The sequence below is a fragment of the Ursus maritimus genome, unplaced genomic scaffold, assembly GCF_017311325.1.
Source record: "Ursus maritimus isolate PB19 unplaced genomic scaffold, ASM1731132v1 scaffold_7, whole genome shotgun sequence".
NCBI lineage: Eukaryota > Metazoa > Chordata > Mammalia > Carnivora > Ursidae > Ursus > Ursus maritimus.
This window is the reverse complement of record NW_024426885.1, coordinates 27,423,162-27,448,162: the sequence shown is the minus strand read 5'-3', so window position 1 is coordinate 27,448,162 and position 25,001 is coordinate 27,423,162. Positions and strand designations below refer to the sequence as shown.

Here is a 25,001-nt window from a genome sequence, read left to right as displayed (position 1 = left end):
TCTTTTTAGCTCAAGACATAGGGAAACCTCACCCTCTCCCCCAATTCTAGAAGACTGTGATACAGTCCCAATAGGAAAGCCAGCTCCAAAATGACCTCCAGACCCAGGGAGTCCTATTCCCAGGGGGAGCTTTGCATGTGGTTGAGGAGGGAAGGATGGGGAACAAGCCACCAGGATAGTCCCCACCCCCAGAAAGGGGAAGGATGCTGCGCTCCACTCACTCTGCTGCCCCAGTCCGTGCCACCAAACATCAAGCCGCCGTTCAGATGCACACCACAGGAGAGAACACAGACTGCCTCTGTCCGCCTGCTCTAGGCCGGCTCTGCAGAGCCACCGGGAGGGAACGCCCGTGCCTTGCAGCAGTCAGTGAGGCCAGGGGTACAGGGAGCAGATGGATGAGGAAGGAGCTGGGGAGCTTGGGAGAGCCCTGTGCAGATGGCTGGAGCCGGTGCAGGTGGGAGCAGACGTGTGATGTGTGATGCTGTCGTGCTGCTGTTGCAGGATCATCAGGACCAAAGTTCAGCAGCCTTTCCACCCAACGCCGGATGGGGCTGGGACTGGAGTGACTGCCCCTGGCCACACCATTGGTAAGAGCGCTCAGGGAAGGGAGGAAGTGGGGCCCCACCTAGAAGAGCCAGGCACACCCCCCCAGTGGCCCACCTGCCCACCCACCTGAGGTCCCAGGCCCCCTTTCCCAGGCCACACTCTCCCTGAGCTCCTAGAGGTCGGGATCTCCCCCAGAGATTTGCTCACCAGGACTGCTCCCTGCCTCCCTGCCCACATCTCCTTGCAGCTCCCAATCTGTCTCTCTGTCTCTGCCTCTCTCTAAATCAAGATTTTCCTTTAGCTTTTCTTCTCCCCTTCCTTCTCCTGCCTCATCTTTTGTTTTTATCTGATTCTGTCTCCACTTGCCCCTTTCTTTCATATCTACTTTCTTATTGCATTTTGTAATTTTTAAAATTCTTTTTTCTCCCCTCCTCTCCCTCCTCTCTCCTTCCTCCTCTGTCTGCCTTTCCCTTTCTCTTTTCTCCTCTCTGCATATGCAGCTCTGGATCTGTCCCTCTATCTCTGCTCTGCGCCTCACGGCCTCTTTCCTCTTAACCCATCTCTTCTTGGTCTGTCTGTCTGTCTCCCCTCCCCTCTGTAACTCTGCTGCTCCGGCCTCCTTATTTACTGATCCTTGCTCGTGGCCTCTCGGAGACACGACCCCGGCCCACCAGAATACCAGCTAATGTCCCCTCCCATATGGTCTTCCCTTGGAGCCAAGGGTGCTTGGTGCTGCTGTCGCCATAGTTGAGGCCTGGAGTGGAAGGGGCTGAAATGTGGTCACACTTCTCCTGCTGCCCCTCTTGGCAGCTGTCCCCTTCTCTCTTGACCAGCAGGAAGTAGAACAGCGGGTCCAGCCCTCCTGAAGTTGGCAGGAGCTGCTGTTTCGGAGGCCGTGTTACAGCGCGTGCCGGGAGGGAGGGTTGGGCCGGTCTGTACCCAAGTTGATCACTGCAGAGTGAATGTTTTCACTAGTCTGTGCCCTGAGAAAGGAATCAGGAACTTCTCAAGCGATTTCGAGACCAGAAGCAACTGGGAGAGAGGAGCTGCAGTCTTCTGGGGAATATCATGACCATTCTTGTGTCTCCTGGAGGGTCAGAGACAGATCCTAGAAAGTCACAGCCTCTGAACCAGGATTGGTAAAGGGCAGCTCAGGAGACCAGAGACAGTGAGCTGGGGTTTGTTTAGAAGGGTTGGCCCGGCGCCAGGGATTGGTGAGCTCTGCAAGGAGGCCTCCTAGGAGCTGTGCTTCCTGCAGAACCACCGAGTCGCTCTGTAGATCGAGTCAGTGTTCGTGTTGCCATCCATCCTCAGGAAGTGAATGTAAGGGCCCAGCGAAGTCTCTAGGGCTGTAGAGAAGGCCTGGGGTTGACTGGTCACCACTTAGCCTGGGGCTGGACAGAAGTGAAGAGCGTGCCCTGTGTGTAGCCATGCATTCCCCCTAAACCTCAGAGGACGAAGGGGAATATGGACTCCTCATCCCTCTTATTTCCTCTGCTTCTCTCTGCCCCCAGCCTTGGGGCTTTGGCCTGCAATCACAGCTGTTATTCTGATGGCATTTCCTCCTTACTCTCGTCCAGTTCCCAGTACGGCCTCCCCTCCTGTTTCCAGCGCCTCCAATGATCCAGTGGGATCCTACTCCATCAACGGGATCCTGGGGATCCCTCGCTCCAATGGTGAGAAGAGGAAACGTGATGAAGGTAGGGAGGAGGGAAGAGGCTTGGCTTCCCTGTGCATGCTTTGTCCTTGGACTCAGAGCTCCGGTTTCGGCCCGGCCTTGCAGCTGCTCTGCTGTGAGATCAGTTTTAGTAGCAAAGCCCAGGCCCCCCCACTGCCCTGCTGGCTTCTGGAGAGGGAGGCAGGCTGCTGGGAGAGCCATCAGCTTCACCATCTGCTCAGCAGCCTCAAAGGCCTCATCTTCCGCTGGGATTGCCTCTAATATCCCAGTGGGGTGCCAGGGGAGGAGCATGAACCCTGTACCTTGGGAGGGTTCAGGAAGTTGGGGGACAGCTGATCTCTGACCCAAGGATGAAAGGCTGATCTGCCCTTGTTCTTACCTGGTCCCAACCCATCAGAAGATGGGGGCATGATGTCACATGTGGCCGACGCAGGTGTCCTTTCTCTGTGACACGTGGATTCTGCCCCCCATTGAAACCACTCAGGGAGCTGGACATGGGCCCTCTGCACTCTTCTTCCCTGTGGTAGGAGACGCCACTCAGGCTCCTCTCTGGCCCTTCCCCCCCATTCCCTTTAACGCCTCAAGGTGAAGCCAGGCTGTTAGGCAGGGAGTTCAGGGGAGGGAGAAATGAAAAGAAGGAAAGAGGGGAAAGGACCCAAAGAAGGAGTGGTGGCCATGAGCCTGGGAAAAGGCGTTTTACAAATGTTGAGACATGAGTGGTTCCTTGGTGACCATCTGGTCCTCTTCTGATGAGAGAAGGGCCCAGGGTGCAGGGCTGGCGGGCCCAGACCAACGGAGACACCAGCGTCTGGAGCCTGCTTCCTGTCCCAGTCTCGTGGTCCCTGCTGGGGAAGCAGTAACCTTCTGGTCTAGGGAGGGTGTATGATCTTAAGGGTATCTCCCACAAAAAAGACAGAATCATCTCACCTCTAGACATGAGCATCAAGGGGGACCGTATATCCCATTAGCCTGGACAGTCCCAATTTATGCCTTTTGTCTCTGTGTCTTGGCCAGTCAGTATCTCTTTTTTTCTCTCAAAAATGTCCTGTTTGGACAATAAATCACATGGCCATCCCAAGCATAGACAAGCCCTTGACTGGGGCAGCGTTAGAGGATAAGGAACAGAGAAAAGGGACAAAAGTGAGATTCCCTGGGCCCAGGCTGAGGGCAAAGAGAGTGTGAAAACCCCAGCCTCTAGTGGAAGGGACAGAGCATGGGAGAGGCCTAGGTCTGGCAAGACAGTGATGACCTGGTGCTGGCCTCCTTCCAGAAGCCCTAATGGCCTCGTTTCACAGGGAAACAGCTTGTCTGGCTCTATTTCTCCTTCTTCCAAAATATCCAAACCCATTTGGCCGCCACGGCCTTTGCCACTCACTAAATTTCATTGTGGTTGTTTTGGCGGCAGCCCCTGATGGGCAGGGGGAGGCTTCCAGAAAGGCGCTAGGTCCCAATTCTCCCTGGGGGCTTCCCACACTCCGGCCTTAGCCAGGCACCCTGGCACCCAGAGTGGTTTGGAAGATTCCTCCTCAGGCCCCAAGGGTTTCCCCTTTCACCACCAGCCCTCTCATTTTTTAGAGTGTGAGATGTCCGGCAGGTGGGGTGGGGGAGGCCATAGGACCCCCCAAGTGTAGTCTCCCCTATCAGTCTTCAGTGGGGACCAAGCATGCCCTGTTTCCTGGGCCCTATGGGCCATGAGAGGGGGCCAGGGGTAGGGAGGCACTGGCATGAGGCTGTGGCCACCCAGGGTCAGGCCCAGCCGGCCCAGAACAGAGTGCTCTCCTCCCTGCAATTGATAACGTTCATTGTTCCAAGTCAATTCAATTCAGTGAACCTTTCCTGTGCATCAGCTGCAAGAAAGGCTTGGTGCTAGAGGGTCCCAAAGCAGAACGAGATATGATTCTTGTCCTCAAGGAGCTTACAGTCTAGTGGGGCGTGTAAATCATGTAAACCCAGAGAGCAGAAAGGCCCGTCAGGTATCTGTGTTGTGGTGGAGGTCTGGGCCGCAGGCCATGGGATCTCAGAGTCGGGAGGGAGTAACCTGGCAGGAAGGGCTGCATTTCGACGAGGGGCCTGAATGATGGGTCAGGGGCATGTTCAAGGACAATGGCAGTGTGTAATTCTATCTGGTGGACTGAGCCTTGTGACCAGAAGGTGCTGTGGTGGGAAGACGCAGGCGTGCTCTGGCAGGGATGAAGGGGCAAGAGGGAAAGGCTGGGAGGGAAGGCTAAGTACATAGGTTAGGGCCACAGGAGATCAGGCCAAGACCGGACCATATAAGGAGTCTGGACTTTTTTCTGCAAGCATGAGCAGCCACTGAAAGCGTCTGAGCAGGAAGAGAGAAGGGCAGGGCTGGGTTGGGGAAGACCACCCTCCAGCAGAGTGACCGTGATGGCAGCAGAGAGACATCTCAGGAAGCAGTCGGCATCTTCTAGGAGGGGGTCATGGGGGCTCTCAGTTTCCTCTTACTGCTAAAACACTTACCTCCTGGGCCTAGTCAGGGGACAAGGAGGATCCGAGGCCCTACTTCTTTTGAGGGGGATGGTTCTCTTGCCTTGACTCCCGCTTCCCTTGACCAACCCCAGACCAGGTGGAGCCGCCCTTTCCCTGGTGGAGGCCAGCACCTGTGGGGGCANAAGGGAGAGGAGAGGAGAGAGCAAAGGCAGACCTTTCACAGCCCTGCCCCCTCCCCCATCCTGGGTGCCTCCAAGCAGCCAGGCCCTGTTTGCATTAGGGAGCAGCTCCGATGATTAAGAATAGGAGAGATAATTATGTGTCAAGATGATGTAGCCCAGTCTGCAGTCGGGCCAAGGGTAGCTGGCAGGCCGGTCGCAGGAGGCAGCCTCAGGCATGGGCTGCAGACACCCAGGTGTGGCCTTCAGCTCCTGGGCCAGCACCCGAGGCGACAAGGAAACTGACTTGGGGCACTGAGGGGCGTTAGGATGGGAACGGGGATACGTGTCAAGGCACTCGACCTCCAGGGAGTGGAGGGGCACGTCTCCCTCCAGGAGGACCCCGCTGCCCCCGCCAGGCTGGCCCTCCTTTGGCCCTAAGCACTGTGACATCTCTCTAGAAGCACCATACCCCGAGGGCAAGCCGTGAGCCTCTCTGTCCTCAAGGAAGCCGCTCCGCTCCTGCTTCTGGGTACAGTTCGGCCTATTCTTCAGCTCTAACAATGTCACGGTGGTGGGCATTAGCGAGGACAATCACTGCAGCGTGTGCTGGCATTATTGGAGACAATCTCAGCGGTAGTTATTGGTGTTCGCAGTGATAATACCCAGAGCATTATTGGCACTGGCACTCGGAATATGGACAGCGTTATTAGTATCTGCAGCAATCATATCTGTGGGGATATTAGTAAAGGGCCGATCAGCTGTGACTCTGGGGAAAAAGGGAACTGACAGTGACTGTGAGCCTGCTTGAGACGCCTTCTCATGCCTTGGCTATCAGAACTATGGAAAAATCTCCAGACTTTCCTTTGAGAAATGTGCTAGTCAAGAAGCTTTGACACTCCCCACCTACCTGAGTCCAGGCGCTCCCAGAATGAGACAGGTAGATGGACCAGGGATAGATGAGGAAGCTACGTCCTGAAGCATCCAGAAGACAGGCTGTCCATCAGTCTGAGAAGGTAGATCCCCAGTTAGCACCCTGCTAAGATCTTTGTCTTTTGGGCTACAATTTTGGGTGAGTATGTTAGGGTCCCTTGCAGGGACACTGCTTCCCTGAATGCTGTGAGCCCTGGTTTATGTGGCTGGAAGATAGAGACTCTTGTATTTTTTCAGGCTGAAAAACCAGAGTCCTTTGCCTTCACCCAGTTGCTTTCAGCCCGAGCCCAAAGCATGCTGTCCACGCATGTTGTTGAAGCACAGAGCAATTACATAACTTGTCCCAAAACCCAAATGACGTCATATGGTACGAGTCTGCTGATCTGTGAGGGGAGGTGTGTTGGTATCATCCTTTGGTGTGTGGGAGTGCAGGGGGCCGTGATTTTGCATGCCGTTAATTCGGTGCATGATGAATTGTGCGGGTGAGTGGTGCCAAACCCGTGCACTCTTGCATTTGCAGACGGGGCGGGTTGCAGGGCCGCACACGGCTCAGTCCTGTCGCTGCCTTTCATAGCTCCCTTCTGCTTTGGATGAAGTCGTAACTGGAAAGAGAGGCTTATTTCCCAAATTAGTTTCCCTCCTGGAAGTCCCCGAGTGTGTTGCTCAGGTTAGGTGGGGAGCAAATGAGGGGATTCGGCTGTGGCAATGAGCAGCGCCCGCCCAGTCCAGGAGCCCCGGCTTCAGGCAAGAGGAGGCTGCAGGACCCCCACCCAGCAAGAAGAAGGAGGAGGATGCCTGGTGGGCAGGCAGTCCCTGGAGTGGCGTGGATGGGCAGTGTGGCTCAGTGGGCAAGGGTGTGGGCTCTGGAGTGAGGCACACCTGGGTTTGAATCCTAGTGGCTCGGGCAAATCGTTACCCTTCATCAGCTCAGTCTTCTCTGTAAAACGGAGATGTCACCAGCACTCACTTCAGGGGACTGTGGAGAGGGCCACACAAAAGCACGGATATAGCGTTGAGCCAACTTCGTCTTGGAAGGCAGGTTGTCCGTGAGTCTGCGGGGGAGGACCCAATCGGCAGGTTTATGTTTTGAGGGGAAGTGAAGTCATGTCAGAAGGAAATTTTTTTGGGCCCAGGCTCCCTACTCTTGGTGCGGGAAGCTGATGCTGGGACAAACTCCCCAGGATGGGACCAGGGAGCGGGGAAAGAGGTCAGCCGCCCATGTGTGATTGGGGGGACCCTTGTCCATCTCTACGTGGTCATTTGCTCTGTGGTTATCTGGGTGGGCCACGTGTCATCTCTTAGCGTCCAAAGGCATTTTAGATGTGTGTAAATAAATCTAGGACCCCATCTTTTCCAACATGGAAGCATCCGTCCCTCTATCCATCGCCGTGCATTTCCGCTCTCACATGTAAGTTTATTTATCTAGGGAAATGTGTGTTTGTTGTTTTATGGACACCATGTAGTTTTTTATGTGGTTTGTGCAAATGTGGGTATGTGTGTGTTTTCTACCATTCTGAGATCTTTGGGTGGAAAGGGGCGAGGGACTTCATGCACTGGGCAGGCGTGCAGTCTTCTGGGTAGCATATATACTCAAAGACACGACCAGATGTGAGCAGGTGTGTGTCCACCAGCATTAGTGAGCGGGGAGAGCTCTAGGCCAGGCTTGAGTATGTTAAGGCTCCAGGGTCCTGAGACACACGTGTGCATATAGAGTTTTGCCCCAAGGGCCCCGTTCGCATCACCTTGCATTCTGTAGGCAAATGGATGGACGGTGGTGAGCCTGCCTCCAGGTTTGCCTGGGGCCCAAGGCTGGGGAGACTGAGGCTGGGAACCCTTACGCCCTCAGGCTGTGTGGAAGTTGTTGCTCAGAAACCTCACAGCCCTTGGAGGAGGAGCCTGGTCTCCTAATCTCAGGGTCTTGTCCCCAGTCTTCTACCTGCCTGTCTTTCGGGATCTCTCAGTGTCTGTCTGTCTCTTATTTGCTCTAGTTGAGGTATACACTGATCCTGCTCACATTAGAGGAGGTGGAGGTTTGCATCTGGTCTGGACTTTAAGAGGTATGGGGGCCAGAGGGAATATGGTGTGGGGGTCAGGGGAAAGAGCTGGGGGGGGGGGCGGCTAGAGACAATTCAGAGAGTGGGCTCCTAAGAGCCAGGGAGCAGAAACGAGGAGGTGGGTCAGGCTTCCACTGGGAAACCAAGAGGCTAACAGAGTCTCCGGGCCTGGATCACTTCCGCCACGGGCCACTGCCGGGTTTGGGGGCTGAGGCCCCAGTGGCCTGGAGGGTCAGTCACTCCGTGGATGGGGGGCACTTTTTCCAGCCCTTGGAAAAACAAAGAACAGATCGGGCGGTAAAACAAAAGCAAAGGAGACCTGGAAGCACCTGACAGCCCTAATTCATCACGGCCCAAGTTTTTTCCTGTGTTCCCATTATATTTGTTTGTAAAAGTGGAAATCAATTTTGAAGGTAATTTTCTGGAAAGAATGGAAGGGAGGTGGGAGGGCCGGATAAGGCAGAGATGGTAAAAGGAAAAATTTAGGCCAGGCACAGCCCAGGGGCAGCTCTTGGCAAGGTGAAAGAAAATTGCATATTCAATCTCCATCCATGAATCTCCCTCACTGCTGCCCGCCTCCTGCTTGAAAACAATGAAGGCTTTTTCCCAACGCTGGGCAGGGCCTCGGTATCAGCCTCACTTTAACTTCAGGGTCATTAATTCCCTGATTATTGAAGGAGAAGAGAGGGTTGCAGCATCTTCAATTCCGAAGCCCCCCCCCCCATGTGATCGGGCCCTGGCTGGGCTGGGGTAGGGGGCAGCCGGGGTGAGGTGAGGTGTTGTTTCAGAAGAGCAAACGGGTGGGGAGAGGGGAACTGGGGAGCCAACTGGACTGGGGGGAAGGAAGCCAGGAGGAGGGTGGAGGAAGGCAGTCATTACTGCATACCTCTGTTGTGTTGTTATTGCAAATTAAAAGTAGCATGTTCCACTCCACAGCTATCTTTGGGGAGGGAGGGGCACGGAGGGAGGTGGGGGATCTTATCATTGCTTCTTCAGCAGACCAGCCGTGGTGTCACCGTGTGAGGTGACATTTGAATTTACAATTCCGCTGAGAAAAGCCATTAATTCACAAATTAACATTTCTCCCTCTCCCTCTCTCTTTAACACTCTCTCCCTCTCTCACATGGATGTGCAAGCAATTGAAAAGACAAAGGAAATAGCCTTAAGGAAGAGACTTTACTGCTAGTCTGTCTGTGCTGAGATTGCTCCCCCTGCTTCCAGATAGATAAACCAATTACCTGAGCAGGCCTGCTCCTGGCCGCCCGTGCTCGCCTCCTTTTGTAGGCTGCCTCCATGGCCGGATTACACTCGGTGTATCTCATTAATGTAAACCAGGCGTGCCCTGGTCACCGGTCTCTCTTCCCCACTCTCTTTCTGGAGGGGCAGCGGGAGGTGTGCTGGTGTCAGAAAAGGCAGACAAGGGGGTGTCGGGGTAGAGGAGAGGCTGCCCCTGCCCCAGAGCCCCGCCCTGGGACTTTGGGTGTGTCTGCAGTCGTGGATGAGGCTGATGGGGGAAGGCTGCAGGTGAGCACTCCTTGGGAGGCTGGCACGGCGCGGGTCGGACTTCGAGAGGCAGAGGCAGGAGCCAGAGCCTGACTCCCTCAGGCCCACAGCGCTGTTGTCCGTGGCCTTTTGGTCCAGATGCAGAGGACGGGCAGAAGCAGAGCGCGATCGGAGCACGGCTGGCATGGGAGGAGCTTAGGGAAGTTTTGCGGAGTATATACCATGTTAGTGGGACAGGATTCGGCCCAAAGGAGCTGGGAGGGGTGCCGAGGGGTGTGCAGAAGACACCTTGAGGCTGAACCAAAACCCAGGACGTGGGCACAGTTATGTCTGTTTACCACCTCCTCCTTCCACACCTATGTCCCCAGCCGTCTGCTTCCTTTCTCAATGAATACTGCCCCCCACCACCACCCCAGGAGTGTGCAGCCGGGGTGGTGTGCTCTCAGAACCCTGGCCTGAGCTTCCATAGTGGGCCGGAAATCACAGAACCTCTTTCAGCTATTGCTCTCCTCCAGACCCTGGCCAGGCACTGTAAGAAAACATTACATTGGCAGAGGGGAGCTGAACAGAGCTCGAGTTTCTTTAAGGAGAGGTATTCTGTGGATTATGGCTGGAATGACATGATTTCACATGCCCGATACCACCCAGCCCAGGTCACAGACTCTGCCCCTCATGAGGCAGGTCCTATGAAAGTCCAGATGAAGGTAGTCATCTGTCTGGACAAGTGCCTGAGTTTAACTGTATCAACAAAGCTCAGTCTCTGTTCGTTTTCCCACAAATCATCAAAGCCCGGCTAATGTCCACGCCAGTCCGAGAAAGAGTTAAGGTTCAAGCATGTCAGCACTCACTAAGACACCAAAAAAAAAAAAAAAAAATCCACTTATGGACACACATTCACTGTTACGATTATATCTTCCTGGTAACCTGGGAAATGAGACCATTTATACCCGAGGAGGGAGTTTTTCTATCTTAGATAGATCACGTATTTTAGCCAAATTTTCTGGGTGCTGTTAGCCATGAGCCTGTTGAATACTGACCATATCATTATACAGAGGCAGGGATAGGTTATGTCCATATTTTATGTGCCATCTGTGCACACGTGGACTTACTTTTTTCTGTGGGGAAGTACCAGGGTTTAACCCGTGTGGTTGACATAGGTGCCTGAATTTGTGCATAAATCCCAGTGTTTACACCGCAGGCTGGCAGCCAGATCATTAACCAGTGTGGTTTCCCAGCCAGTTCATGCTGTTGGGGAGAAAGAGTTCTATTTGGTTGTTTGAGGAAGTATGTTTAGATTTAGCACAAAAGAGGCTTTCCTTCAGAAGGTGCCAGAACAGACAGGTTGCCCCCCCCCGCCGCCCCAGGAGAGAATGTACAGATCTGGGGGAGGGGCTGCCTGTGTCCCTCCACCACTGGAAACTGGGGTGGGTGTAGCACAGTATCCCCACTTTCCCAGCAAAGGCCTCGGGTCCCCCCCCCCAGCGTCCGTGCACTCCTGTGCACGTGCGTGCACACCCATCATGTCAGAATGTGTCTTCACCTCCAGTCTTGCACATGGCAGCCCCCTTCCAGCCCTGCAGGTAGGCATCGTTCTCCTTCCTCTACCGGCAAGGGCACCAAGCGAGAAATCCGCTGCCTCAGCTCTGCCCTTCTTCCCCAAGTGCCGGCTCTGGATGCGGGAGGGAGGAGCCAGGCCTGCTGCTCCTGGGCTCCCCCTCCCAGGTGCCTCCTCCTCAGGAGGCTAAGGGGCAGCTGGCAAGGGCAGGGGCCTGGGGGACGCTTCAGAAAAAGGGTGTGGAAGGCGGGTAGGCCAGATTGCTGCCTGCCGGAGGAGTGGCTCTGAGCAGCCTCCCTGACCTTGCTGGCTGCCCACGAAGGAGCCCTGAGCTCAGAGCTTCCCTGCCTGCCTTCCTCTCCGGGACCCTCCCCATTCTGCCCTGGGTGGGGGTGCAGAGACAAGGAGGGTGGGGGGAGGGCCGGGCCTGGCTCTGGGGCTGGGAGACGGATCGTGAGCCTCAGAGCCTAGTGGCAGCAGAGCCAGTAATTCAAACCATCCTGACCCTTCGGTGAACCCGAACCTGCTGGCCTTGACAACACCCGACAAGGGAGGCCCCACAGACCTCAGCCCGCACGAAGGCCTCGCCTTCTCTCCCTCCCTTCCTTGGAGCCCCGTGGCCCAGCCTCCAGGTGGCTCCTAATCAGGCTGTCCCCACCAAATGTCAGTATGCCTCCCTCCCTGAAGTACCCGCCCGGCCGCCTGCCTAAAAGCACCCTCTGTGCTCGGCCCCACTGGAGACCGTACACGGGCATCTCATGGGGGCCCCTCCAGGGCCAGGCCAAGGAATTCTCCTTTAAACAAGGCTTTTACACCTTTATACCTTTTACACCTTGCCCATCCTCCTCCCGCCTGAGCCTTCATCTTTTTCAGAAGCACTGGCTATAGTGTGTGCGTGTGTGCACACACACACACACACACACACGCATGCACGCAGGTGTGCGTACATGAGGTCTGAGTGCACACAGGGGCAGGCATAAAATGTGATCAAGACAGAGCAGACAGAGGAGGGAAGAAAAGCCCGAGGAGAAGCAGCCCCAGGAACCTGCGTTAAAGTAAATGCAGTTTATGAAGTTTCGGCTTTCCTCCTAGTGAGAGCTGGACTCCATCCAACAGCCTCTCAGAGCCTGGCAAACAGCTCCTGAAGCAGAAGGTGCGGGCAGGAGCTCGAGCGAGCCAGTGACGGAGCGAGGGATGCGTGGACACACACACACACACACTCTCTCTCTCTCTCTCTCTCTCTCTTCCACGGGCTCACACAGATCTCCCTAGGCCCTGGCTGACTGCGAAGTCTGGATGGAGGGGTGTAGACAGTGTGTTTGGTAGGAGTGACGCCAGGAGCTTCACTTTCCTTGCCTCTCACCTGCCCAGCCCCCCATCTTCCTCTCCTTTGGTGGTGTGGCCAACCCAGACACATGGCAGTGTGGGCTCCCCCCACCCCTGGGTGGACTGGTGGCATGGCAAACTGGACTGAGGGCAGCGTGGACCCCTGGGCAGTGAGCCTGTGGAAGCTCTCTGTGTGAGGGGCAGTGTGGACCGTCTTGGGGCGGTCGTTGTGAGGTATAAGTAGTAAAAGGGACCAGAATGGGGTCTCCCAGGAAGCTGCCTTTTTTCTGATGCTGGGATTCCTTTTCTCTGCTATCTCTGTCTAAGCCAACTGGGTACCTTGTCGCTACTAAAGACAGCTGCTGGAGTCTCTTAAGGAGAAACAGAGGCAGTATTTTTTTCCGGGAATTCAAAGGAAACGAATGGTTGACAAAGTTAAAGATATGGTCGCTCTCAGAGGGCCTTATAAGCAAGGTGGGATATCTGCCCTTCTAGATGTTTCTTCATGTGCACAAGCACATGGGTTCATGTGTGCATACACTGATCATATGTAAATGGGCCAGAATCCTTGACTTTGGAGGAAAGGCGAGTGTGTAGTAAAGGCCTTCATTCTGGCCCGGGGGTTGGCGTTCCCTTGCCCCTCCCCTGTGCTTTGGGACATGCCCTAGCTGGGGATGGGACGTGGGGAGGGAAGTCTGTCTCCTGCCTCTCCCCGGGAACTTCGTGTCCCTGTTCAAGTTCCTCCAGGAGCTGGGACAGAGGACAGCAGAGGTACAGTCATCCAAAGACGGACAGTCAAGGGAAGAAGAGTCGAAGGGAAAGTGAAGGATGGGCAGAAATTGCTGATTGTGGAGGATGCTCTGGAAGCCAGGAGATGCCAGGCATGGAGGGAGGCAGAAACTGGCCAAGGATGGCTTTCGCCCTTTCTCTCCCCTTCTCTCTCCTCTCCCCTCCCTCCTCCCCTCCCTCCCTCTCCACATCCCTCCCCTCTTCCCACCACACATCTTTATTGGTTCCGGTAATAGTGTTGATTTGCATGTCAGGCAAAGCCTTGCTACACACACAAAAAGAAAACCCCAGCCGTGGCGGTGTGGCAGTGTCAGCTCTCGCTGTTGTTCGACAGTGTAAAATTAAATTAATAAAGCCCCCAACACAGGAAAACATAACAGGAAATTAATGGCCTTTACTGTCGCTCTGATGCAGTCATTTGCAACCCTGCTTTCCGCACCAAAGACTTCATAAATGCAAGCAGTTTCTCTAAACAAGCATACTTAGGGCGGCCTGGTATGTAATTTTTCGCCTTGCTTGTGTCCTTTGAGCTAACAAAGCCCCCTTCCCTCCTGGCTCCAGAGAGCTTTCTAACTGGTCCTGGCCCCAGCTGGAACCCAGCACCAGGCAGGAGGCCCCCGCCCCTCCCTCAGAGCCCACACAGGGCTGAAGGAGGACTGGGTCCCGCACAGACAGACGCTCCTCCTTCCCCACCGGCCGCCAGGGAGCCTGGAGCCCTAGCCTCTGCCAGCCGGCCAGCAGGAAGGCACAGTGCCTGTTCTCAAGCAGGAAAGTTGATCACTCTGGGGAATTCACCCAAACCCAGCCAGGGCTCACTCCTCCCCTTTCTCTGTGCATTCCCATTCTCTCTCCAATACCTGCTTGCTCCCCTCCCATCATTGCCTCTGGTCTTCCCTTCCCTCCAGCTTCATCTCCACCTGCTCACCCTCCTACTTCATAGATGGGTCACACGTACTCACGCTGGCTGCGTGTTGGCCGTGGGTGCTCATGCCCTTCCTTGCTACAGGTAACTAGGGGGTTTGGGGAGAAGGGCGACTAACTTATTCAGAATGGGGAAAGTACCAGTACTGGTATAATACTCTGGCGTGCTAGGTCTCCTCTCTGCTGTTTGGTGAGGAAATACGAGGGCCCTAAATGATCATTCAGGTCATGCCTCTGTCCTCGGGCAGATTTCCTATAAACCATTTCAGAGAGCTGAGAGTCTGTGGTTTTGCTTTGGTGTGTGAATAGTGGAATATTGAGAAAACTTACACTTACGTCTCTGGAGAGCTTTGTATCAGTGTGGGTCCAAGTGCCCACTGCGTTGGGATGTATGAGAGGGACAAATAACCAGGACGTGGGTCTCCAGGAATTTATCATCTATTGGGGAAGGCAAGGCTATCACACATCAGACAATAAGCTATTAATTAAATGCTGAACCATGTGGCTGAGCATTCAATAGGAATCCAGGGAAGTGGCTCGAAGAGCAAGCAGGAGATGGGACTTGAGCCCGGGAGTAGCTAAGATGCAGAGAGACTGTCTCCAGAGACCCCTCCCATGAGGAGGAAGACCAGTGGCTGGGCTGAGGGTGGTGACAAGGCAAAGTCTCAGATTCTTAAAGGTCATCTGGTCTTACCTGCCACTCACATAGAACTCTCCCTTCCCCCAGTGCTGCCTGACAGGCCACAGCCCCTGCCTGGACATAGGACATACACGGACAGTTGTCATTGTTAGCAGCACTGCCTTTATACTGAGTCAGGGTAGTGTTAGCGGAAAAACTTTGGAATCCAAATGTCTGGATGTGGGGTCCATATGCACTCCTTACTGGCTGTGGGACCTTTGCCTGTTTACATGATCTCTCTGAATCTCAGAATCCTCATCTTTAAAATAGGGACAACAATATTCACCACTTAGAGTGATGGTAAAGATCTCCCATTGACACCATCTCTTCTCTCCCTCCCTTCCTCCCTTGTTTCCATTCATCCCGCTTGGCCAGGGGGTGGGTGGGGCTGGATTTCAGTTTCTCACAGGATGTGGTCCCTGCACTGGAGGAAAGTTTCCCACCATCCTGGTTTCCCATCTCTGAATTCATTCTTGACAATTAAGGTCTCCCTACGCGCACACTGAGCTCTAGAGACAGTCGAGCCAATGCCAAGAACGGTAGAACCACTGCCACTCTCCATCTGGACATTCTGCATCCATAATGTAGCCTAAGATTACATTCGATTTTTTTTAGCAGCTCTGTCAGACTCAAGATCATATTGAGTTCGTGGTCAACAAAAACCTCGAGATCTTTTTCACATCAATTGCTATCAAGCCAGGTCTACCCCATTCTGCACTTGGATAATGGATTTTTTTTAACCTAAACATAGGGCATTCCGTTTATCCCTGTTGAATTTCATCTTGTTGGTTTGGGCTCTTAATTCCACCTGATTAAGATCCTAAGGATGCCTCCTGTAGCATCATCCTAGTAGGGTTTTGTTTCTTTTTCTTTTTTTTTTTTTACAAAAATTATTTGCCTTGGGGCACCTGGGTGGCTCAGATGGTTAGGTGTCTGCTTTCAGCTTGGGTCTTGATCCCGGGGCCCTGGGATCGAGTTCCACATCGGACTCCCTGCTCCGCGGGGAGTATGCTTCTCCCTCTTCCTCTACTGTTCCCCCTGTTTGTGCTCTCTCGCTCTGTCAAATGAATGGATAAAATCTTAAAAAGAAAAAAAAAAGGATTATTTGCCTTGCGGTGCCTGGGTGGCTCAGTCGGTTAAGCATCTGCCTTCTGACCCTGATATCAGGGTCCTGGGATCGGGCCCCGCATCCGTCTCTCTGTTCATCGGGAAGTCTGCTTCTCCCTCTCCCTCTCCCTCTGTGCTCTCTCTCAAATAAATAAATAAACATTTTAAAAAAGAATTATTTGCCTTTATAAGAAAGGAGAGACAGTGGCCCACCAGTGTAAAACTCCCTCCCGGTTGCAGTAGAGGAAAGCTTTGGGTACTATTGAGCCCAGCGGCCATCAACCATTTCACTTTTCTTCACCTTGCCCATAAAATGAGGAAGGAGATTCTTGGTGAGATGTTAACATTCACCACATCCACAGCATTTCCTTAATCAATAAAAAATGCAGGTTGATGAGCAGATGCAGTGCCTGCTGTACATAAAACTTGCTGATAGAACGCAGCTCTTGACTACAGGAAGCTTCTGATCTAGTGGGGAACAAATGTGCACATCGTGACGCAAGCAGAACGTGATAGATGCTACGATCAAGGTATAAAGTGCTATGATGAATGTTTAAGAGAGAGAGCGAGCGAGCCATTGCTTCCCACTGGGGCAGTTAAGGAGGTTTTAGTGGGGTTGGCATTTGATCTAAGCATCGATAGCTAATTCATGTGCCACAACTTCTTCGTGAGTGCGTGCAGGTTCCAGGGAATCACCATGTTCTTTCCTGGGGCCCACAAATTAACTGTATAACAATTTCTTCCAAAAGATTTCCAGACCCTAGCCTTAAATTTATTAGAGCATTATTTGCATAATCCCCCTTTTGCAGGGAGCTGGCATTGGCCCTTGTGGCTGCCTCCCCCTTTCACTGTGACTTCTCAAGGATTATCAACAAAAAATTTAGGCTCCTATCTACTTTCTCCCTGAGGGTGCTGGTAGATGAATTATCTGGGCCTGGGAAAGTTAGGTAAATTGAAATAGATAGGAGTTACCTGCCTGGCCCCCTCCTGACCTGGGCAACTCCTGCTGGTCCCATTTTGAAGATTCTTTTCTTTGATGGAGAAGCGAAGGCAAGCCGGGGGAGGGAGGGTCAAGAGGTTCTGCCTTCTCTCCCTTTTCTTCTGTCTTACTCCCCTTCTCAAGTACTGAACCTAAACCTGCCTTCCTTTTTGTTCTCTCCTCAAACATAGCTAGGAAGGCGCTTTTCTGTTGTCTCAGCTAGTTCTGAGCTTTTGTCTTCCTGACAGGTTCATGCTACTCTCATATCCATCCTTGGTTATGGTCCCCTCCTTCCAACTGTTGTGTGTCCTTTTTAAGAGGGAAAAAAAATAACTTTTGTCTGATAATAAGTGTCATACATGCTCATTGGAAGATATTTGGAAGATACAGTAAATTAAAAAAAAAATCACCCATCATCTCTTCACTGAGAGATAACCACTGTTAAAGTTTGATATATTCTTTACGGTCTTTTTTTCCCTTCTGTGCATATGTAATTTTTTTAATCAAAATTGGAATGTTACTGTATATACAGCTTGTGTCTTGCTATTTTCATTTAACATTATATCGGACCATTTTCACATATCATTAAATATTCTTGGAAAACATGATTTTTTAATGGCTGCATAATCTTCCATTGTTCAGTGTACATGTCCTTTTAAAATCTAGGCTCATCATATTTTAAAGCTTATCCGTGTGCAACAACAACGATTTTCCTTAAATGTCCTTCTCTTTCGACCCCTCCCCCACTGCAGTCCCTCTACTTTGTCAGGTTGATTATCTGAGCTTATACAGGTGGCATTTCATTTTTAGAGTACCCTGTCCTTACAGGATTATACACCCTGTCCTTACAGGATTATACTCCTTTGTAGAATCTCTTGCCATGGGATCACATGACTGCTCTTTCCCTCCCCATGTAGCAGTTTGCTTTCCTCAAGTTGGGTTCTGTCCAATGCCTCCTTCCTTGGCTACTGTCAACTCTAGACATGCTTGCTTTCTCCCCAGATCCCCATCACTTCCCTTTTATCGGTTTTTGTTTCTTGGTCAGAACTAAGCAGCTTGGAATAGTGAAAAGGGCATTGGGCATTAAGAACCTCAGTTCCCATCTTAAAGATGACCAGCTGTGTGACATGGGAAAATTACTCAACCTTTCTGAGCCTTTGGGGGGGGTCTGTAAGAAGGAATCAGATTAAAATGATCTCCATGATAATTTGCAGCTATCAAATGCAATGACACTGAACCCAGAGAAACGATTTACCTTGTTGCTTCTTTTTTCTTCTAAAAGGTAAACTGTTGAGCAAAGCAAGTTAAGAATTTATCTACTTTTGCTTCTGGGATTCTGTTAGATGAATCGGCCAACATTTTTTTTTTTAATCACCTCGGGCCCTATGCTAGGTTTACAAAGATGAAAAAGATGGGTCCCTGCCTTCAAAATAGTCACAGTTTAGTGGAGAAAACAAACATTAAAAAAACAACTGTGATACATCTAGATTCTAAATTTGGCTCTCTCTGCCACTTGCTGGCTGTAGTAGGTAGTTTGGGGCAAGTTGCCTAGCCTTTCCATCCCTTGGTTTCTCCAGGTTACCAACTCAAGCTGCCGTAGGCATATTGCCTGTGTTTGCTTCTGCCTCTTGCATCACTTGTTAGCTGGGTAAACTTAGGAAAGTCCTGGAACTTCTGCACATCCCTTTCCTCACCTACAAAATGGGGATAATAATAGCAGCTTCTTGCTTACATTCTGGTGAAAATTAAATGAGTTAATATACGTACAATTCTTAGATGAGTGCCTAATGTATAGTACACACTTAATGCTAGTTGCTGTTATTGTAAGGATTAAGTCAGTGTCTGTATGTTACGCATAGTGTCTGCTACTGTAATAGGAACGGGATCGATTTCAGTTATTATTATTATTTCTACAATAGAGGTTTGGATAGATGGCTATTGGAACACAGAGAAAGAAGAAATTAATACTGCTGCGGGAGGAGCTAGCCACCCGCTGGCGTAACTCCAGGAAACCCAATCCAGAAGAGCTCACGGGACTCGGCCAAGGCCACCTAGCACGTGCGCGACAAAACCAGGGTTTCAGCTCAGATGTCACGCCTCGTCCAGTATTAGTTTAGTGTCCCTAGAGGCACATGGGTGTGTAAATGGGCACAGCTAGACTGAGGTCAGGCAGGCCAGGCCGCCACCCCCACTGTTCCCCCTACCATGAGCTCACTGAGTGTTCAGAAGCTGAGCTTGGTCAAGGAGAGCAGGTGGTCTGCCTGGGCTAAAAGGCCAGGCAGAACCTAGTCTTGCTCAGAGCCTAAGCTTTGGGTCCTGTTTCCAAGGGCTGCTTCATGCCCTTCTCTTGAGCTTGGCTTGGCCAGGGCAGACTCCCGCAGGTTGTCCAGTTTAAGGATGGGAGGCGATGGGGACTGTCATCCCATCTCTTTGGACATCCGTGTTCCCACCAGCCCACTCTCCAGCCCTTCCCCCGCACAGGGAAGCTCGGCTTTCCTCCTCCTCCTTTTCCTATTTCTCCTTTCCCCCAAGCTTCCCCTCTTCCTTCCTTCCTCCCTTCCCCTTTCCTCCCATTCTCTCCTCACTGCCCCGCGCTCCTTCCTTCCTGTCTCCCTACGCTGCTCCCTCCCCGTTGCCCGAATCCCTGGAAAGCGGGCGGCGGGCGGCGGGCGGCGGCGGGCGGCGGGGTCGGGCCAAGGGACCCCGCCCGCGCTCGCGCAGAGGGGACGGCGGGCGCCGCGTGGGGGTGGGGCCCGGGCTGCACGGCGGGCTGCTCTGAATGACAAGCGGGGATATTGATCGCATTCTGAACTCAGCCCAGCCGATAGAAGGTAATTAATGACTCCATTTGCCTCAGTACCGAGGAGAACAATTGAGTTTGAAACTGCAACAACTGGCAGCTGGGGGTGAACCCCTCCGAGGGGGAAGGTAGTGTTGGAGGAGCCAGCGGGGGAGGGCGCGCAGAGGCCAGCCGTCGGGGCGGCGGTCTGGAGCGGAGTCGGCGCGAGCCCCCACCCCGGCCCCGCTAGCCCCCGCCCCTCCGGCGCCCCGGCCCCCTGGGGGCTGAAGCCCGTCTCGCACGGTTCCTACTTCTTCCGTGCTTGTCTCTTTTCTTCCTGTATCGCTTTTTCGGGTCAGTTTCCGTCTTTGCATGAAGTAAGACCGACTTACCCCCGGATTGCTTCCCCTCTGCTCTGTGATCTTGCACACTTTTTTTTTTTTTTTTTTTTACTCTCCCTCCGCTTGTTCCCTCATTTGTAAAATTAAACTAAGGGTATCTCTTTGGCAAGTGTTCTATGAGAATCGGAGATCATGTGGGTAAAGCCCCTCAAGCCTGCCTCGTACATAGTGTCCATAAATGATGATGATGACGGTGGTGAGGATCTTTGACACAAAAGGCATATTTGGTAGAGTGGAGAGGGCTTTGAGGTCAGACGTCCTGAGTTCAAATCCAGCCTTTGCCGCTTCCTAGTTGGATAACGTTGAACAAATAACTTTGCCTCTCATCTGAAAAATGAGAAGTAGCTCATCAAGTTGAGTGGATTTAATGAGGGCGCGTTAAAGCTGTAAGGTCGGTTTCCTCGTTCGTAGATATGTGTACTGCGGCTAAGAAAACGGAAGGTAGCCTCGTTCTTTCCTGTACTTTAAAAGGATTCTTCTCAAATGCCTAATTCCTACTTCTTGGGATTTGGGGGGGTAGCCCTTGTTCGTCCCACCTTGGTTTTGTAGACTTTGACGAGCCTTGGTGCTTTCTGACCAAGGAAATGGCATTATTTCCTCTGTCTCTAATCATCACCCCACCTACCTTTTGGTCAGTGCAAAAGAATTTCTCTGGTCCCTCGCAGTGACTACTTTGAGACTTCAGGTAGGAAGTGGTCACACAGGAGGACAGAACACTTCTGTGTCTAGCCCTCTTCCCTCAGACGCGGCCTTCAGTGGCTTCCCTCCTGCCCAAGTGCTGTGCTCCCACTGGACAACGCCATTCATGAATAAGCCTGGCCTGCAGTCAGAGTAAAAGGTAAGGCTCTGCTCCCAGGAAGCAGAGTAGATGGGAAGTAACAAGGCTAATGAGTGAGATCAGATCCTTTTGCTGAGGAGTAAAAGACATTTTTTTAACGATTCTAGTAGTGGTAACTGCTTCTTGTACAGAGACTGGACAATATGGGAAAATCTTAGATGAGAAGAAAATGAGTTGCTCATGATCTGAAGGTAACCTTTGTTTCCCATGTCGGTGGCTCTCCTTCCAGTCAAGACGATCTTTGGTTTTGCGGTTGTCTTTGTCCCCATGGAGACCAGGACACCACTGCTGGAGCGCATGCTCTGGACGTTGGCTGGGCAGGCAGCTCTGCTCCGTCTTCAGCTGTCCACCGAGCACCTTCCCGGTGCCAGGCTCCCTGGTGGATATGCCCTTGAGCTAGCCACCGACCCTTATTTAATCTATACTTCGTTTACTCTGAGCCTGTTTCCTCACCGGTAAAAGGGGGATCATAAGCCCTACCTACCTTGGAGAGTGGTTAGGAACCCCAGATAACCTAAGGTCTGTGAAAGCTTTCTATGAACTGCCCAGCTAAGAGGATGCAGTCAGAGGAGAAGACAATATGAGCCTTTGTTCACCCGAAAGAAAAATATTCATCAAAGTTCTAGCTCAGCAGTTTAATTACTTTGCTTATATCCTGCCTTATTCCAAAAAGGACTTGTAATAGCTCACTGTCCTTGAGAGGGCTCTTGCTGTATCGGACCAAACCCTTGGAAGGGGCTCCAGTCCTGAGAGCCCTACCACCTAGTTGCGTGACCTCAGACTGGTCACCTCTCCCCGCTCACTGCTCACCCCTTCTAGTTTTTCTTACTATAAAATGAGAAATTTGGACCAAGTGTCCCCTAGTCATTTTCAAAGGAGAAGTGGGGATGCTAGGAGGGAGACCATGCCCCAGATGGAGTCAAGTGGTCCCCAGCTGAGCCCCTGGGTTTGGAACCGTGGCAGCAGAGTGAAATGAGGTAGTGGGTAGGCTCTAGGACAAGCAGACCTGAATTCAAATCCTGACTGTCACTGACCAGCTGCCTACCCTTGGCTAAGCTTCTTAACGTCTCTTTGCCTCAGTTTCCCCCTCTTTCACACAGGTTTCTCAGCCCTGACCTCACAGGGTTGTGAGGAGGATTTAGTGGCATGTAATAAGCTGAGTCCTGTGAGCTGCTAATGGATGGTGGCTGGGTCAGGGACAGCAGAAGAACGGGGCTGAATCCTCCACACGCAGAGACTGACTAGCACACGGTCCCTTCCTCGCTCTGGCAGGGTGCAGGGTGAGGTCTTACTAAACCTACAGCAACCACATTTTCCAACCTTAATCTAAAAGCATGGCCTGGCAGTGGGAAAGACAACTAAAAATCAGAATTGTTCCGCAAAGCTCAGGATGTGGCCACTACACTCCAGCCCTCTTCTTGGAACCCTGACAAGGGGTTGGCTTATCTCATCAAGATAAAGGCCAAGGGCTTTTTCCCATCATTTAGGAAAGGCCTTCTCTGGAACCAGCTCCCACCATGGGCCAATAGACCCATCTGATCCCACTCCTGCTGTCTGTGACAGGCCTTGACTTGGAGAGCTCAATTTAGAGGCTCTCTCTGGTCCCTATTCTCAGGCGACCTCTGCTGCCTTCTTTGGATGGCCGTTCTGCAGCTCCCGGGTCAAGTGCTGCTCTTCTCTGGGAAGATGGTGTTCTCTGTCCCTTGGGCAAAGGCACCATAGGCGGGCAGGGCGGTGTTGCTGAAAGTGGTGCTGTTAGAAGCTTGGCAGACGTGGCAGGGAGGGAAGTCTCCCCAGGGCACAAGTCTTCCCAACGACCTGCTATGGATCTTCTCACATTCTGTGATTGCTAGGGATGCGTGAGACTTGCCTGATAGGTGACTGGGTTTTTTGGGGTGTCAAGCCAGTCGGGTGACCAGTCCAGAGACCTTTGGCCAGGGGTCTAGGCCAGTCATTCATTCAGTCACTCATCAAACAGCTACTCTATGCCCAAGTCCGTGCCCAGCGCTAGAACCACAGGGATGCATGAAGTCGTGGTCTCTGGCTATAGGGAGCTTATGGCCTGGCTCCTTGGCACAAGGGAGCTGTCTCTGTTGGGTCAGGAATCTTCTTGCAGAAGGATGCTATCTAATTCCTCACACATTTCCTTCCCTGCTCACTCTGAAACCTAGATCAAGATGGGCTTCTGCCTCTTCCTCTGTTTTGGCCCAGCTCTGCCAGCGAACCTTGAATACCAGGGCCTAGCAGTGATCTCCTTGTGTGGTTCCATCCGTCTCCTTGCTGTCACCTCTGAGAGTCTCCCCTCGGGAAGTCCTACCTCTCTCCATCTTCCTTAGGAGGCTCCTGCCAGTGGTCAGCGCTGAGCATCCCTTCATCTTCTCCTCCTTTTCTAGTCTCTGCTTCCATGTTCTCTTTTTGTGTCCACTCCTCTTCCTCTCCTCTCTTCTCTTTTTCCCCTTCTTCACCCTACCCTCCAAAACCCACCGCCATCCACCCTTCTTTAGCTGGACACGCAAGTTTTCTGTTCAAGTGCCTTCTCCCCAACGAGCACTTCCCCAGGCTTCTGGCGAGAGGAACATTTCCCTTCTTGCTCTCCCCGTTTCTGCCTCTGCCTTTCCTCTTTTCCTGTGCTTCTCCTTCTTGGACCTCTGACCCTAGGCTTCTCCCAGCCACCTCTCCTCACTCCCTTCCCACCCTCTCCCCTTGCCTTTATCCCTTCCGTCCTTCTCCAGCTGAAGGAAGGGTGCCATCCTCCTCTGGAGAGAGCCTGCGAGAGCTTCCTGTCCCCATCAGTGCCACTGCCCACTCCCTGTCCCTGCACCCACCCCCGCCCAACCCCCCAGAACTTTCTTTGTGCTCCTTCACCATTCATCATTACTGCTGCCTTTCCTGCCTCCTCATTGCCTTCCTCCTCCTTTGGGGAGTTTCCTCAAGCCCCCTGTAGCCTCTCTTGGGGTTCTCTGCAGGCTTTTATCACACCACCTTGCTTCCCTCCTTCTTTCTCTCCCTCACCGCCACACCCTTCCTCCTCCTCCCCTTCCCTTTGCCTGCCTCCCTCTGCCACCTCTTCCAGGAGCAGGCTTCCCTTTGCCTTCCCTTCCTCCCTCCCCCTCCATTGCTGCCTCTGTAACCTGTCTTATCACCAGGGCCTGAGTATACAAAAAAATAAATAAATAAAAAGGTCAGGGAGTGGAGGGAGCAGCAATAACCCCTAAAACAGTACTATCAGTGGAACATGATTGATCAATTGAATTCCATAGCGGCTGAAAAATGTGGGATTAAGTAGTGTATTATACGCACAATGAGTTGAGGCATGATGTTCATTTCAAGTTCATTTCGCCGGCCTCTGCCACCAGATCAGGCAATCAATAGGGGCAGCAGATATCATATATCACCTCTCTGCGGGCTGGGGAGAGAGCACCATAATCTCTCGCAAATTTAGAGTGACAGATTTGTCAAGATCTGAAGGGCCCCTGAATAAATGAAGGAAAAGAGACTCCTCCAGCCAGTGACCTGAGGACAAAGCTTCAGTTCAGCCCCTACACACACACACACACACACACACACACACACACACAAGGTTGAGCTGAGCCACACACAGGCTTATATACAAATCCACACAGAGGCACGATTTGAGCCTTCCCACACATATGCACACACCCACGCACATAATATAGGGACGCACGCTCACAGACAAACGCACACCTTCCTTCCCAGGACCCGTTTGGTGACACGGCAATAACCACACACATAGCCACGCTGCCTCCCTCGGCCCGACAGCAGGGCTTTGCAAAAAGGTAGGAGGACTCCAGCAGGACAGGATTAGACACAATGGAACATGCCAACAGCTACAAGGGATGGAATTTAGGAGGATAGCACATCCTTGAAAAAAAAGCAGGCACAGAAGAAACATGGGGCACCTGAGCTCATGCTCCCCGTGCAATCACACACGTACACACACACACACACACACTTTGAGAACAGTTCTCGCTCTGTCACTTACACGAACACACACATATTTATCTGGATGTTTATATGTGTACAAATGCAAGTGCACAGAGAATACCCACCTAAAAGGAAAAACGAAATATGCCACACCCTAACTCATAACAGAGAGACACACACAGTTTCTAAGACAGAAAAGCGTTCCAGAGGCTTACACAGTAAAAATACAACCACCAAGTTTTGTGTCCATAGGAATGCAGGGAACGTAGAAATACCATGGAGGCTGCCCCTGTGTCAGTCTGTCCACCTCAGACTCGATCCTGCTCTTCATTTCTCTTTCATACACTCTCTCTCTCTCA

The 25,001-nt window shown here is 52.3% G+C and overlaps 1 protein-coding gene across 6 annotated transcripts in view; it reads left to right on the top strand.

The window, feature by feature from the left end:
- Nucleotides 1–25,001, top strand: part of PAX2 (paired box 2) — a 75,810-nt gene that overhangs the window by 29,948 nt on the left and 20,861 nt on the right. For 4 of the 6 annotated variants that reach the window (XM_040623796.1, XM_040623798.1, XM_040623797.1 and 1 more), the window contains exons 4-5: nt 502–587; nt 2,127–2,246. In XM_040623796.1, coding sequence (XP_040479730.1) covers nt 502–587; nt 2,127–2,246 — 206 coding nt within the window. Of the gene's footprint in view, nt 1–501; nt 588–2,126; nt 2,247–7,754; nt 7,824–25,001 lie in introns of all 6 variants that reach the window. The other 2 variants (XM_040623794.1, XM_040623795.1) reach the window with 1 other exon arrangement.